This window comes from Heloderma suspectum, chromosome 4 (assembly GCF_057233095.1).
Source record: "Heloderma suspectum isolate Gila_16-S chromosome 4, 16-S_ref, whole genome shotgun sequence".
NCBI classification, from domain to species: domain Eukaryota; kingdom Metazoa; phylum Chordata; class Lepidosauria; order Squamata; family Helodermatidae; genus Heloderma; species Heloderma suspectum.
The window spans coordinates 85,930,702-85,948,307 of record NC_139461.1 but is presented as its reverse complement, the minus strand read 5'-3'; the positions used below and the strand labels follow the sequence as shown (position 1 = coordinate 85,948,307).

At 41.9% G+C, this 17,606-nt stretch overlaps 1 protein-coding gene across 1 annotated transcript in view; it reads left to right on the top strand.

The window, feature by feature from the left end:
• PIEZO2 (piezo type mechanosensitive ion channel component 2) overlaps positions 1-17,606 on the top strand; it is a 373,451-nt gene that overhangs the window by 194,547 nt on the left and 161,298 nt on the right. The window contains exon 5 of the mRNA XM_084849861.1: positions 9,095-9,257. Coding sequence (XP_084705987.1) covers positions 9,095-9,257 — 163 coding nt within the window. The remainder of the gene's footprint in view (positions 1-9,094; positions 9,258-17,606) is intronic.

Below are 17,606 nucleotides of genomic sequence, written 5' to 3'. Positions count from 1 at the left end.
AGTTTGTCTCTGTCTTTTTAATTTTGTTGTTCTCTGTCTTTTATTGATGAATAAATCATAAAGGGACTTCAAAGAACAACTGGAGCACAAAGAATAAACACTGATTATCATACCTATTAGTATACTGTGGTTACATAACATGGCCAAGGTTTCTGAGAAACAACAACAGAAACGCCCTGTGCATTTATATATGTGTGTGGTATAATATAGTCTTGCAAATAATTCATGTTTCATTAATGTATCAACAATATAATCTCACTTGGTTCCCTCCAGCAGATCACTCTCTTTACATTAGCAGTACACCTCCAGACTTGGACACTTGCTTCCCAGAGAAGATTGCTATGGCATAGAATTGCTTATAGTGTATCCATGCCTGCTGTTAATTTCTCTAGTGATTGTGAGGTCCCAGTCAGAGATGAGGGAAACCAGCAAAGTCAACTAGAGGGATGTTTGAGGAATTTTGATATGAACTGACCTGATATGTACTTCCCAGACTAATATGCAGATGAGAACTTGCTTATCTACTGGCTTTTGCACTCTCCAGATGTCTCGAGGCAGCTTTCTGCTCAAAAACATTTCAGACTGCATTTTAAAATGCATATTTGAGATGTGTATATATTTAGACATGCATATATGAGAGGAAATATGTATTTAAATACAATTTAAAAGTGAATTTTCATGCAGATTTTTTTTTTAAAAAAAGAAAACACACCCAAGTTATTGTGGAAACAATGGAATACATTTGAGTAAACACATGTGAAAATGTTATGGACATTTGTCCATTCCTCAATTAGGCAGTAGCAGCTGATGGCCAGTGAGGCTGGTGGAGCTGAGCCCAGGGGTCACCAGAGGTGGATCAGTCTTTTGAATTCCCAGCAGTCCATACCACAGACAGGAGCACATGAACTGAGGTACATGAACCTTAAAGTCATGAGTGTAAATTTTGGGGTGGGAGTGGAATCCACACAGCCATACAAAGGCAGTTATTTGACCCACATTCTCCTGTTCTAGCAACAACTCCCATTGCACAGAGAATCAAGAGACTTTAAGATCATGAGTCCAAAATATGGGATGAAGGGGGATCCACACAGCCACATAAAATCATCATCATCATTTATTGGAAACCATTGCATCCCTACATGGACACCCTTTTTTCAAATATAAACAATTGTTCCTGTGCAGATGCAGAGAAGCCACTATTCCCCTTTTTGGGGCAGAAGGCAGAGCATTCCTCACTGACTGGGTTCGCACAGTATGCTAACTCACACTCAGTGGTTGAGTGTGGGTTGTTGCTGAACCATGGCTTGTTTGTTGAACCATGAGTTAGCATGTTGTCTGAATGCAGGACATTTTCCTCCAGGTGGCTTGTTAGCTATACAGTATGGCTTATTTTTCTTGAACAAATCACCTTGAGAACCCATGGTTTGTTAACCAGAGTGGTTAACAAGCCACACTGTAGAAAATGTCCTGAGGTCAGAGAACACGCTAACCCACAGTTCAGCAAACACCCCACAGTTCAACAACAGCCCATGCTCAACCACTGAGTGTGGATTAGCGTGTTGTGTGAACAGCCCCAGAGACCTTGCCTGTTTCCTCTGGTGAGTCAGGTAATAGGGGAAACATACTGAGCAAGCATGCTCAGTATAAGTCCTGGAAGCCAGGAGCTTTTAAGAGGGCCACCTGGCAGGCAGTGAACATGGCAGCCCCCTTTGCCTATACTATAGCACTGCCCCTGCAAGTAGACGGACATGATCTCTTCAAAACCATTGTCTCCAAACATTTTACTAATGGGAATTTTCAACATAATTTTTGTGCTCAACCTGTTCTCATCCTTGATCAGATCCAGCATCAAATATGGAGTTAGAGTTTCTAATAGGCTGAAGAAAAATGTCTTCCACCCTTTTTTCTCCACCTTATGGCTAGTTGTCAGAAACATAAGGAGGAAGATTGTACGGAGGAAAATTGCACGCAAACACACACGCACAATTGTTGCAATAGGATGTGTGTCATGCAAGCATGTGTGGTTAAAAGCCAGCTTGCCTGGTCCTTCAAGCTGACTGTTTCAACCTGACAAGGAGAAGATCACTTGTACTGGGCCCCAGCCTTTGGTGTTTTGCTTCAAGTGCTGCTGACACAGAGTGCAATCACAGCGAGATATTTAGTTTATTATTTTATTTTATACTTGGGTTACTAAGCCTGCATTATGCTTTCTGCCTCTCTTCCCATGTGAGAGTCCATGTCAATATGACAGAGTACTTTATTTGTGCTTAGAATTACCTGTTGTAGATTGACTGACTACACATTTTTCAGTCTCAGTGACCTTGGTGGTGATGTTTTTGGCTTAAGAATTCTCTGCCATGGATTCTCTGCATGGACTTAGACCGGACATTTCTCAGCTCCAGTGTTTCCTATTTGTAGAACTGGACAAGTGTTTACTAGACCAATTCTTCCTGCTTAATTTCTTTATATACTGTATATGTTAGTGTGATTATGTGTGGTGATTAGCATTCTGTGGCTAGGCTCATCTTGGATTATTTCCTCTGTATGCATTTTATTAGTTCCTGCTCTATGCTTATGGCACAGCTTCGAAATGCATATAGACAACCAAACTACCATGAGATGAGCTTAGTCATTTGTATCCTCTCACTAAGGGGAATTTTACTACACTTCAGAGATGTGTCATAGAATGTTTGATAAAATAGTCCTAGGCCCCCATCTACATGGGGCTTTTATCTGGTTCTACTTCATCCCCAAATTGATAGTGTCAGATGATGCACACTGTCAGGAGTGCTCTGGCAGCTTCTCCCAGTAGATTCTAATAGCCAACTCAAGACACAGACACTTAATGACGCTTTCAGATGCTAATCACCAGCGACTAAAGCAAGGAACAGTAGGGTAGCCTAAGTTTCAAGTAGTCAGTTGATCCCCGTTTGAAAGAGAGTCACTTGAAGACCCAGAACTTATGGGCTAGGGAGAGATCCTCCCTCTTTCCCTTGGGTCCATGGGAGGCGGCCATTGCTTGCGCGCCAAACGGGTGCTATGCCTCCTTTCCGTGACCTCCATCGCTCGTCGCTCTTTGCGTCTGTGTCGAGCATCTAAGAAGCCCCCCTTCCGCATTCCCTCACTACCCGGGTCGCTCTCTATCTCTGGAATGCTGGCAGGAGGAATCTCTGCCAGGTGCTGAGCCTGTGAGGGATGAGCTGGCCCCTCTCCCATGGATAGCTGTTCCTCAGAATCCAAACTGCTCTGAAGCTCTCTGGGCTCAGTTTCCACCCTGACACACACTACTCTCCATAGCTAGCCTGGCGTTCCTTGCCCTAAATCTGGTTTTTTCCCCAAGCTCATTTTGTGTCAGATTTTCCTATCACAGTGGCTTCACTGCTTTTCAGGAGTCTGTGTGACCTCAGCTGGCTTCGGCATAGCCTGGTGGAAGCAGTGCTGATTGGCGGAAGGGAAAGTAGCGTGGGGCGGAGGCATGGGGAGAGCAGAGGGGTAAACATGTCTACCTGGAACTAACTCATTTCCTTCAGTTCCACATTGCTGCCTCTCACTTTAAATAGTCATTCAGCTTGGGAGTGGAGATGGGAGCCAGCACTGCTGTTTTAAAACTGTGCAGCTATGAAGGAGAGCAGCTGATAAATGGTGGATGCCTGTTGATTCGAAGCTGTGCAGCAAAGAAAGGGTGGATGCCAGGGTGGGTGATTGTCATGAACATATATTTGGAAGCACTTCATTGAGCCTGTGTTGGGGGGGGGGTGCTGTTGATTGGGCAGTTAATATACATCAAAGACAACGTGCTAATCACTTTCGCTCCTTGCCAGCTCAATGCTCTTTGCTTTCAGCGCCTCTTGCACTCCCACTCGTTCTGCTCAGTCTCTGGGCAGCAGTAGCTGCCTGCTTGCCTGCCTGCCTGCCTCATAAATGTGTGTGTGTGTGGGGGGGGGGGTATACAGGGTTTGCCATGATCATCTACTCATAAGCAAGTCCTGCATTGCTCTTGGTTGAACATGTGAGGGAGGGGGAGCAAGTTGGCTGCCCCGCTCATTGGCTGCCCCGCACCTACACAATTGCTGACGTTCATCTCTACTTGCGGCGGGACTTGCCCACCCCACCCCAACTGATACAGCTTCAGTTCCTGTATGCACTTCAAAAGTGGAGGAATACAGCACCACGTGTACTATGGAAAGAGCTAATTCGATTCTGTGAAGATGCAGATTTTGCCCAAATCACTCCACAAAGCATTTCCGTTTAGATTGGCTGCTGTGCATCCATAGTCTGGATTTTATTAAGTTGATCAGTGTGGTCCTAATATTAAGTCTGAATATACTGGTTGATGGCAGGGGATTTGTAAGACTGTGCCATTTAGGTTAACAGAGAGCTTTTGGACTAGGCTTTGCCTCTGGATCTGCTAGGTACCTTCAGCACACCCACCCCTAGCCCAGCCAAGGTCCTTGAATCCTTAGATCAAAAAGTGCTTCCAATATCTTAGCAAGAACAAATACTGCTTATCAGCAGACAAAAGGATTATCTTCCACATCAGGAGAATCTGAACAATAACTGGCTTTTCAACTAAGTCCAAGTCCGTAACTGCATCTGATATAAAATTGCTTTTGATCTTTATCTGGTATAGAATTGCTTCTCATGTTGGCTGGCAACTGCCATAACTTTGTAAACTCTGGCATACACTAGGCTGTAAGTCTCAGGAGAAATGCACTCCTCACACTGATAGCACTCACCAAGATTTGAATGTTCTCCCCTGTGACTTGACCATACCTTCTGCCCTTTTCATTTGAGGCCTGGCCTCTTCTTAGGATGTGGCAATGGTGGCCTGCTCCAGCCAGGTTTTGGCTCTTGTCACTTTTGCCCCCTTCCTTCTTCTTTCCTTGAAACTGCTTTCTGTAATCAGTGCCTTGACAATATCTGTTTTCAAATCTCTTACTAAACTATTGCTTCTCTCTCTGTCTCTCTCCCCACTGCCCACCCCATTGCTCCTTTTCTCCCAAGAATACCCAGCCATTCAGGAGCTTTTACTATAAATATAAATGTGTTTTGTCATCTGACTCTGCCAGTTCTACTTCTCCTGTCTACTTTGCCTGAGACGATGGGCCCTCCCCATGAAACATTTGTGCAGGGTTTGTTTTTAGTTCTGCATCTGTATCTCTACCTGCACACCGCTGGCACATCAACAATAAATAAGCAGAGAAGTATGTGCACAGCTACAGATATTGCACAGAACATGGGACTGACATTAGGTTCTCCAGGATTTGGTGGTAGGGCAATCAGTGCCCAGCATGAGGTCCACATTTTTTTTTAATTTCTGGGCAGTGCACTGAACACCTAATTTGGCTTGTATCGAAAACAAATGAGGCATAAGAAATAGCATGGAGGGGAGTGTCCAGATTTACATTTGGCACAAGTCTGGTCTTTGTATGCAGCACAGACCAATAAACGTTGCATGCTTTATGTCAGTAATGAGGCTGCCAACCTTGGCACATGCATTCAAGTTGTTAAATAGCAGTGCTCTGCATAATGATGTTTGGAAAGCAAACATTTGGCAAACGTTGGGTTGATATGTGGGTGAACAGTTTGCCAAACAGTTTTTTCTCCCCCCACAATGTAACTGTCCAGCAAAAGTGAGATGTGCATTTGATTTCAAAATATGTGAATGATTATTAAGGCTTTGCATATACTTCAGGAGACTTGGAATTTTTATGCTTGCTAAAGTCTGTGCCAAATATTTTTTATAGTATACATTTTATACTTCTCTGATTTTCCCCTTCAGCTGACCAAACTTTTTCTACAATGCAGTATCACAAATTAATATGAAGTATTTATCATCTTGTTATGATGCAATGAAGGGTTTGAATGATGATCCCAGTACTATACTGCGTTGTCAGGATTTGTCAGGATTCAGACAAGTATCTGTCTAGTATCCTGAAGCAGGGCACCAATAGGCACTGTGAGAAGAGAACTGTTATTAATCTGCCTTTAGTGTTAGCTTGCTTTCTCGTGGCTGATGGATGTGTGGTGTTTGTGCACAGGACCCTCCCTTTTCTTCTTCAAAAGTGCTCTGTCACCACAGTCTTCACTTGTCTGTCCATACTTTTATGGACATGGGGGCAGAGTAATGTAGCCTGATGTGGCACATCACAGTATGGGATATCTGTTCCCTGAATGGGTCTTGCATACCACTGAATGTGTGCCTCATTTGGCCGTAGGGTTAGTCAGAATTTTTTCCTGAATTGTGACTGTGGCAGCAGAGTGGGAGGAGTGGGGTTAGTCGTCTAGGCTGAGTCCAGTGAGAATGTGTTAAGTAACCTCTTTTATAGACAGAATGCTGTGCCATCGCAGAAGGCAGGACTGATGCCCGAGTAAACATAGGACTCCTTGCAACGTCTGTCCCTCTCCCCCCTACCCACTCCACCTAGTTCTTGCTCATTGCATTGGCAGTTTTCTGCCAGTGTAAGTTTTCTCCTGGCAGTAGTATCCACTCTTGTCCAAAGTGTCTATACTCTGCTGGTATAGCACTGTGCGTTGATAGCACAGAGGATTAATAAAGTGAATACTATCCCTACACAGTGGAGTAACTTAAGTATAGGATTGCAGATAGATCTAATCCTAGCAGGATATGCACATGTACACACCAAGATGAAACCCTGAGTACAACATGAGATATTTTTAAAGACTCTGCTGAAATCATTCATATAACTGAGTGTGCACACCAACCTTAAATTGAAAGGCTTGCCCATTCGGCATTAGGAGTGACTCTAGCATAAAGTTCATAGACCTCTTCAGCCAGGTCTGGTTCTAGACATTTTGCTGTCTGAGACAAAGTAGCAAATGAAGTCAAGGTGCATAGGACTCAAGGCAAGCCAAGTTATTTTTGCACTTGAGGCAGAAAACCCCACAAATATCTTTTTTCCTCCCAGGTAGTAAAAATGCAACAATAATAAATTAAATAATAATTTGCTGCCATTTCATGACACCCCAAACAGCTAGCTCAAGTGACCACCTCCACTTTGCTTGGTAGGGCTGGTCATGTATGCACAAACAATTTCAGCATGCATGCAAACACCAGGATTACAAAAGAATTAGAAGAGTAATTTAGAGCTGAAGACAGAAGAGCCTTTTTTTTCTCTGCTCTTTTGTAGACCTGAATGCCTCTGTGTTAATCTTTGGAATATGTTACTGGTATTAACCGGACCCAAATTAATAACCACTGTACAGCTTTTATATTGACTATTATATTATATTATATTATACTATATGGTGAGCAGGTATAGCATAATTATTAACATATTGTTGAGATAATTTAGGATCAGTTGTACAATGATATACTGATAGTGATTTCAGTCTTAGAGGTTTGTCAGCTAATTTGTCAGTGCTCTATTAAAATCCTTTGCCCTAAGAAATGTACTTATTAATATCCATTGGATGTACTCACCATATGCTCCACAACATACTTATGTTCTCAAGTGATACTCTAGTCTCTGGAATGCCAATTTAGAAAACTAGGGATGTGTAATGCAGCTAGCAATAAAGGTGTTGTTAAGATTAGCAGGATGTCTTATTAGGTGTTGTACTTGTAAAAAGTACTACCTTGTAGTATTTCAAAATAAGTAATTGTTATGTAATGCATGTTCATGAACCTCCAAGACTAATGCCTGTGAGAAAGGCACAAGTCATCAGTTTTTCAAAGTGAAATTGCATATCATGATCAGTTTTCTCCTTCCTTTTTTTGGAGTATCCCATTCCCAAGTCATTCTCAAGAAAGAAAGTTTAGGACTATACTTCCACCAAGAACTGCTCCTGTGAATTCCTCATTAATTTCAAATGTGATTTTAAAAGTTGTTCTTTATCGGATTGAACCAGTGCATTGGTGGAATAGTTATCTGAATTTGTCTCAACCTGGCTTTAAATGCTGAAGTTGACACAAAAACTCCTCTTGACACAAATGGCTATGGTTATTCATTGTCTTGCATCTTGTTCCACTGTTTCCACTTGAGTACACAATCTGGCATATTTATACATTTATGACTCTATTGGCGGGAGTAATGAGATCCAGTAGAATTCTAGCAGAACATACTATCTTGTCAATACTTAATGCTTAATTGCTACTGGGGTTATTCTAGAAATGGTGGTTCAGTGGCCTAGTCAAATAAAATGTTTATGAAGATGAGCTTCTAGTAAAACATGAAATTTTGAGGATATCTTTTCTATATATTTCATTTGAAAAGCAATTTCATAGTGGAATAATCTTATCAAAATGCCAGTGCACTGCATAACTTTAGTCTATATATCCCCATGTTTTCTTTATAAAATGTAGACATGATGGAAGTTATGTTTCAAACTTTCCTTCTTTCATATTTTCCTGTGCCCTCATGTGAGCAAATATAATGGCCCAGTTTGGTTGCCATGCCAAGCCATGATTTGCAAATATTAATAGGTTTGTCATAATGTCATCTGAATGGACAAACTATGGCTTGTGATGGTGTTTCCCCCTCCTGCATAGGGCCCAAGTCCACCCTTTTTCCCTGCCCTGTCCTCACGTCACCTTTTTTCACATTTTAGTCACTGCTGTGGTTGTAGACTTCAAGGCTGCCTCTGGTTGTCTTTTGTTCTTTGGAAAACTTTTTGCTACTGCTGTGTGGCAGCAAAAGCAGAGCTCTCATTAAGGCAACTTCTGGTCACCATATTGGTTTCCTCAATGCATTGGTCCCAGGGCTTCTGGTTGGCTACTTTATGAACAGAATGCTGGACTAGATTGTTCTTTGGTCTGATCCAGCAGGTTTCTTCTTCGGTTCCTCTCAGTATGCATTCAATAATTGTCAGGACCACCTGTGTAAATGAGTAAGGTAAAATATGAATCAGCCCTTTAAGACTAGTATAGTCTCTTATTGCTAGCTATAGTTATGCCCTTCTCAGCTATATGTTCTAGTAGAAGAAGCAAAGACCAAAAGTCAGCTGCAAAATCCCTAAGAGTAATGCATGACCATCTCCAGTTTTTTCTTCTATTAAAACATTACTACTGAGCTAGGTTTGAATAATTAAATGAGAACTGACATATTTCCTCCCCTCTTTCATTTCTATACAGTGTCAAAGGGGCGGACGCTGGCAATGGGATACGAATTTTTGTTCCTGATATCGGTGTGTTCATTGCCAGTCTGACCATATGGCTCGTCTGCAGAAACATTGTTCAAAAGCCGGCACAAGAGGATTCAGGACAGTACAATGTACAGTTTGAAAGTGAAGACATGGTATGTCTGTATGCTTATTCCTATAACTTTTAAGATTTGTTTTTTCTTGGAGACCAGGTAAATACAGAATTATAAAAGCTCAGTATGACATGGATGTGCATTAAAAATTACATTTCCAGATGAGGAAAGAAGGCTTTTCTCAATAAAATTACTGTTAACCTTATACTAACCCAACAGCATTACAATTGTACATGATCTCATCCCCTCATGTGGTTGGTGAATAAGGCTTGGTGCAAGTGGCATTCCTTTTTGCTATCTCTTTTACATCTTTTTTGGGTGTAAACATCTTCCTAGTCTAGAGCAACTACCAACGGGAGTATATTCCACGAATAGTGGGACATTTCTGCCATGCTTTTATTTAGAGATGTGTTTTTCAGGAATTGTTTCCCTCCTGTATAGAAGCTAATAGAGCTTCATTAGCTTCTTTGGCAGGGGTGGGGTGGACATTGTACAGGGCCCCAATCTGAGGGTGGTGGTTGTTTTTTTGTATTTATATTTTTGATATAGACTTTAAAAATGAATGTTAATAGTAAAATAAAAATTCAAACACATATTGCAGGTATGGGAGAACTTTTTGGTGTTGGTTATCACCATTGATGTCACAGACACCAGCTAGTACACATCCATAGTTGGATCGCTGTGCATACAGCAGTCATACTTGATAGCTGTGCTTGAAAATGGGGGAGAGATATTGTGATCTGAGTGCTGGAGAAATATAATTTTCCTTCAACAGATGCACTAGTGTGTGTGTGTTTTGGGGAGGGGGGATCTGTTTGCAAACCACAATTCAGGGTTCTGCTTTTAACCTTTAAAGTCTGAAATGTCTTGGGATGAAACTAGTGTAAGGACCTCTTCCATCCACATAAACCTGCCTGGCACTTAAAATCGTTTATGCTAGAATAAATTTGTTGATCTTTAAGGTGCCACAAAACTCAAACAATCCACTGGGGGGGGGGGGTTCAAATGCAAGAGGCAGCTCTCCAGCCCATAGAATTGTGAGGCACATCACCATTACAGACATGTAAACAAATGGTTTTTGAAAGATGCTTACCCAAGAGAAGCCAGGGGACAAAAATTAAGGGCCATTGCTCAATGGTAGAGTACCTGCTTTCCATGCAGACGGTCCCATGATTGATCCCTGGCAACTCCAAAGATCAAGTAGCAGGTGATGGCAACGACCTTTGTCTGAGATCCTGGGCAGCTGTTGCCAGTCAGTGGAGACAACTAGGGATGGGTGAACGAGCCATGTTTAAGATAGCTAGGATTCTCCAAACATTGTCTCATTGCCCATCTCATGCTCAATTCCTGTTTCCATTTGTGATCACTACTTGCTCTGCGCAAATGTGGAAATTGTGCAAATCGAGCAGCAATTGAAGTGGGATTTGTGCAGATTTTCCCAAATCTGTGAAAATTTCCTAATTTGCACAACTTTCCTCCATAGACAAAAGTGGGGCTGATTCACCTGCAGGGAAATTTGCACAAATTTGGAAATTTGCACAAAATCAAACTGGGAAAGTTGTGCAAATTGAGCACAAGCACATGACTGGCAATTCGTGAACGTTTTGGCAGACATGTGCTCACATTTGGGGCTTTGAAGCTAAACGAAATTTTCATACATACTTAGAGACAACATTGAGCTAGATGGACCAATGGTCTGAATCAGTATAAGGCAGCTTCTGATGTTCCTAACTGGCTGGCAGTCTTACAACTGGCTTTGGGTACAAGGATGGAGGAGGATTAGTGAGTGATGCAGAATATGGAGCGCACGAGAGTATGCCAGCTGGCCACACCAGATGAGGGCAGCAAATTCCATCCCTAGGGTTTTTGAGAGATGGATAAAGAGGCTAGTCCCAGGCAAAACATTGGGAACCTCTAAAGTTTGTAAATACCAGCAGTGATGTTATTGGGTATAGAGAACATAAGTTGTTATGCAGAAATGCGCCTTAATTGCAAAGTAAAATTAATTGGAAAATGCTGATTGAAGTAGAAGAGATTATGGCTTTAAATGAGATCTTTTACTTCCGAAGCAACTGAAGGCAATCTACAGTGCAATTAGCTATGTCAGGATTCATGTAGTTTTAGATAGGATTGTACATATATGAATGCCTCAAGCGACGTGCAAATTAAAATATCAGGACGTTGTTTTTTAAAAAGGCATTGCACTATAACGCACAGTAAGTATTACCTTTAAAAGAATGTTTTGTGCTATGATCAAGTTTTATATATATGTTTTATTTGTAATTTATGTAGTCTTACCCTTTATGATGCTCTGTTCCACTATAGTGTGGGACAATTTTTTTTTCTGGAGCCGTTTCACTGAATGGGGAAAAAACCCCATTTGTATAAAAACTGTTCTTCACCTGCTTCCACAAAAGTGTCATTGTAGGTATTCATAAAGAGGATTACATAAGCTTTTTTCCTGGTTCATGGGCTAACAAATTAGCCTATAAATTGGAGCTAAAGGGGCAGTCAGTTGCCCCTGTTCTTTTGTATTACAACCGTGCTCACAGGAGAAACAGAACAGCTTCGATGCAGTTGCGTCTGTTGAGACTGATGCAGGGGCTGTTTCAATGGCATGCTGTTGCAAGGACCCTTATGCCTGATCCTATTAGGAACATAAAAGCTGCCTTATACTGAGTCACACCACTGGTTCTTCTAGCCCAACATTGTCAACAGTGAGTGCAGTGATTCTGCAGGGTTTCAGGCAGGCGTTTTTCCTGCCCTACCTGGAAATGCCAGGGAATTGAACCTGGGGCCTTCTGCATGCAAAGCAGGGGCTCTGCCGCTGAGCTATAGTCCCTTCTCATTGCAGCGGTTCATAGAATTGGCCTGTAAAAAGTGTGCAGTATAGAGTCTCTGTTATCTAGTCCAAAGAAATTAAGGCTGAAATCCTTTGCGTACCTACATGAGGAAAAAATGTCATTGACTTGGGGACATATTTCTAAGCAGACCCAGATACAGATGCCCTGTTATCCAGATTAAACGTTTCTGTGTAGCTGTCTCCAGTCTACTGCTCATGCAGACACCCATGATTCCAACTGATAGCAGCCTAGGAATCCAATGCAAATTCAGATTAAAATTCCTTTTTTTTATGTGTATTATTAGGGCCGGAATTATCAGCCCACTTCACATGTTGTTTTTTTAAATTCTTCATGAAAGCCACTTCTGTGTAGAAAAGAACATGAGCGTGGAACTTGTATAGAAATCATTATGTGCAATGGTTGCACACAAGGGTTTTTCCTTGGTTTTTGTGGGTTTTTCACATGTGCACTTGCTGAGAAGCTGCAGTGGGCTGAGGCTTCTCAGCTTATGTATGTTATGTGGTTACAGAGTAAAATATCTGTTTGTGCAAGTGATGACTTTCACATAAGATTTATTATAAAATTCCTGTGTAAGAAAGGCCAGCATCATGGGTCAGCATTGTCGGGCAGTTCTTCATGGCCTGCATGCTCAGGAGAGTTCACCGCAGACCCCACTTGCAGCTCCCATGGCCATCTAGCATTAAGCCTGTGAGGAGGCATCAGAGCTCAGTAGGGAAGGCCTCCCTCCTTTCCAGCCTGTCTTGGGCGATGTGGGGCTTCCTTGGCCCTTTGCGCCCCTGCTGACGGGCACCAGGAAGCCACTGGCTGCTCCCTTGTACTGGCAGGGACTCAGAAGGAGTTTGCAGGCAAGGAGGGGGCATGGCTGTGGTAGCCCAGGCACCTTCAAAATGGCACTGGTAGGTGAAGAGCTGGTAGGTGAAGAGAGCAGGGGAATGAGATGGGGGTGCTGATCCTGGGGAGCAGCTGTAGCTCTTTCTCTCAGAGATTGCAAGGCTTTTGACAGAGGGAATATGGCAAAAGCATGCACGTGTCTGTGAAAACAGTCCTTCAACCCTCCGCAGCCCTCGAAGGGGGACACAGGGTCTTCTTGGTGCCTCTTCTTCCTCCTCCCCACAGGACAAGCCTCCTTTGGGAGCTGGTGGATACTGAGTGTAGCTGGCTGACTGACTCAGGTCAATTCAGTGACACATACTCCCTACCTACTAAATGAGTTTAGAGTTACAGTTGCAGGCTGCCAGCCTCAACACAGTGTCTAGGAAGCCAATTTGTTTCTATTTGTTTCTTTTTTAAATTCCATTGAGAAAGGGAAGGGAAGGAAGAAGAAACACATAGATATAAAAAAGGTAGAATGACGCCCTCTCATTGTCCGGATTGATAATTTTCTGATAAGCATTAGGAAAATACTTTGAAATGTGCCCCAAGGCAGAATACTCGCACATAGAAATAAATGGAGAAATCCAAGATTTTAACATAGCACAGTGCACCAGCGTGTTCCTCCCCCTCCTCAACAAAATACAGCAGAAAAGAGGGGTGTTTCTGCTCTTCCTAAGTATTTATTACATATCTTTCTAAATATACATTAAATATATAGTGTGTACCTTAGCCTCTCTTTCTTTCTTACTTACAAGTAAGTATGTGGGGCCCTGATCCAGATTGGACAGGTAGGAGATGTTTAAACTTTCCCTTTCTAGCTGCTTGATTTTCTATATCCATTCCCACCCCCACCCCTAGCACAGCAGCTCAAGAAAGGAAAGAAAAGATTCCATTGGAACCACTAGAGGCTTTTTTTTCTTTAACTCCCATGCAAGGGGCAGGGTGAATTTAGGAAAATAAGCAGCTGGGTGGGGACTAGCTTACAACAACCCTTCAGTGTTGTTCAGTACTACTCTCTCAGCCCACATTGCAAGTTAATATTACAGTTTAGAGGTGGGGTGGAGACTTATTTGTATCCCCAGCAAAAAAATACCCCAGACAAAACTCACTTCAGGTTACAGCAAAGGTGAATCTACTTAAATTGCCACCTCAGAAACCCTCCCAGGCCAAATCCACTGCTCAGTCACATGCTGAAGCTCCATTGACTTGCATGCAGATGGGTCGCATGTTTTGAAACCTTAACATATATAAATAAACTGAACATACTAAGTAAGACCTAAATTTAAAAGAGCAGGGACTCTTGTCTTTGCTGCTAGCCTTGGAAGTTTTGTGGGGGAAGGTATGCTGCCTAATCACAGATGCAGTAAACTCTTGGATTTCTCCCTTCATTTATATAGAGAAGACTCACTTTCACTCAGGGAGACTTTTTTCAAGTTCAGTTGAACCTGGAATTTTAAGAAATGTATGTCTCTGAACTTCTTATATATCTGGGGAAAAGGGGGGGATGATAGGAAGAAGAACCAGAATAGAAGGAGGGGGCAGAAAGGAAAAGGCACACAAGGGAGGGGAAAGGAGAGGTGTGGGAGGAATATGGGAAGGAAATCGGAGGAGAAAAAGGGGTGGGAGTACAGCTTATAGAGCAAAGTTTTTTAGTTCATATTTATGAAAACCTACGAGTACAGTATTAAATATTTGCATGAAGCAATGCTTGGAAAAAACACCTAAAATACAATTTTAGCTATGAAATTGTCACCTTTCATATACCAAGATCTGCAGTGCAACCATATACATGTTTACTCAGAAGTAGATCCTACTGTGTTCAATAAGGGGCTTATTCCCTAGTAAATTTGTTTGGGATTGCAGCCTCAGTGCAATCTGGCACAGGTTGAAGGATGTGAACACCATTAACACAAACGTAGCGTAATGAATGAAGCAGTGCAAATTTACACTTTGGTCTACACCTTGGTTCAGGATCTGGACCAGCAAGTCTTAAATCATGTGTCTTTTTGTAGAAAAGTGCCAGCTCACTATATATAGCACATCCCTAGAATTCACACTTTATCATTCCACATAGAGCCTGTTTTAGTTTAAAGGGCAGGGGCCAAGGGAAGGCTTAAGAAGTGCTAAAAAGGGAAGAAGGGGAGGAAGGGGACAGTGTCAAAGGAGGGCCCACTGACACTCTGTTGCCCAAGGGCCCACGCAAACAAGGAGCCAACCCTGAGTCCTTGAAATGCCTCAGAAAAGGATTCACGTTTTGGCAATAGGATGGCCAGTTATAATTGCCAAAAAATAGGAAACACATGACCAAAAAAGAGGACGGTGGTGGTTTGTACACAATTTACATATACTAATTTATATGTATAGATGCAAGTTTAGAAATAATTTAAATTTAGAAATAATTAAAATAGAAATACAGTGAATCTCACCATAGTGCAGCAGACTGTGACCAGGTGACCTGTGTGCCTACCCGTTTAGCCTGCTGTCCAGGTGCTAACTCTTGATGGGCAACAGTTCTTATCGTTCATCATCTTTAAACTGGAATTCAAAAGGACACCCCATGAAATAGAGGACAGTCCTCTGGCAGCCCTTCAGATAGAGGACTCTCCTCTGTAAAAGAGGACAGAGGGCCACCATATTTAGCAAGGCTCCAGGAGAAAATATCCCTGAAGTTTGGGGACAGCTATTAAGAATCCCTCACTATTTTCCGTGATATTACTCCATGGGAATATGTAGGTTTTCATTCATATATATGTAAAGCATATCTCCATCCAGAGCAAAAGAAAATATATATGAGCTGTACCAGAGGGAGTGGGGAAATTAGTGGACAGAAGAAATCCAGTCCAGGAATGAGCCAAGGGTGTGTTTTTAATTAATATTGAATCATAAAGTTTAAAAATTCTGCATGACCCTAGGCTGCTGTCCAATTCATCACCTCCCTTAAATGGTTGCACATTTGGAGCAAGCTCATCTGCAGACCCTTTTTATTAGGGCTTAGACAATTTGAAGCAGGTGAATTCAGCTGGAGAAATGCCCAGACTGCAGGATCTGTGAAGTACAATGCAATTCAAAAGGTGTAAAAGGTGAAAAAAGCAAGCGAGAGAACATTTAACTTCACAGCTGCAAGCAAGAATTAAAATACTGATTTGGTGCAGATGGCCATTTTTATGTGACAGAATGCAGATGTAGCATTAACTGTTGAAGAGGACTTGGAATGGAAGTAGCTTAAAGCTGTATGGATAAATAGTCTAAATTTTAAAATGTCTTGAAGTAAAGAAAATTTATCTGATACGACTCCTTGGCTTTAATTTCCCCAGACATGTTGTTCTTAACAGTAAAATGCATTTTTGCATTGTATTGCAATTCTGGTCACTATTAGTTATCCTTAATTCTCAAGTATTCCTTGAACATATTCCTTGCTTGGGGCCAACTAGACATTACAGCGGCACAATGCATGTCAGAATGTGAATGGTGCTGATTCCCTATAATGTGTGTGGATGGATGGGGGGGGGACAGTTTAAAGCACAGCATAGGTAGGTGGGAGGAAGTGCCAAGCCCTTTCCCCCCCCAGTGAGTTTCCTTCCCTGACTGCTTCTTGTCCTGATGCGGGTGACTTCATGTCTCAGTTTCCTGTCAAAGGAGAAATAGCTAGGGAGAAGCAATTTCATGTGCAAAGCATGGGCAGGGGAAAGGACTCAGCACCCCTTTCTGTTCACTCAAGGCACACTTTTAATTATCTCCCCACTCCCCAATCTTGCATGCAGAGGAAATTGGCAGTGACCCAATTCTGACCCACAGTTGTGCCGTTGTCATGTCTAGACTACCCCTGAGAAAGACTGTGGTCTATCGCCCCAGGGCTAGATAATGCTCCAGTTTCATATCATGATGTAATATGTAATCTTCTGGACCCATTGATTGGATTTTGTTTGCTGATGCTGGAAAAAAGCTGACCCAGCTAAACAGTCAACATATGACAGAAGTTTTACATGATCAGTTCTCCTGTAATAATTTCAGCCATTGATGATGATTACAACTACTACTACCACTACAACTCACTGAATTTAGCTACTTTCTGCTTGATGTAAGTACTTAATCAAATTATGCTCTCCTGTAAATGCAATAGCATTCACAAGCAACCATGACAAATTGATTTAATATTATCCCCCAGGTGATGAAGTAAACGAGCAATCAAAAAGCTTCAAGTAACATTCCAAAGTATGTAAGGGAATGGATCCATCATAGTTTAACCAGCATACTTGTGCTGTATTCTAAGAGAAGATGGTGAGGAAGTGTCTGTAGTGTTCTTTCCTGAGGACAAGGACTTAGTTATTTAATAATAACTAATATGTCAAACACAACTATCTGAATATTACAGATTACAGCCTTGCTGTAATAAAAACCACCAAGTAAAATATTGAAATGTTTCTATATTGGAATATTCCATTACTAAAAAGAAAAAAAGAGAGCATATTAATGAGTTACAAAAGATGGTTTTGTTTTGTTTTAGTTTGCCCTTCAGAATCAGTTCCACTGAGTAAGGATGTGGAACTGATAAATATTGCATTTAGGTTTGGCACTGATGTATGCCCTGCATCCTATGGTTGGCCTTAATTGATTTGGGTTCTGAAATGAACATGCATTAGAGGCTGCTAATGCA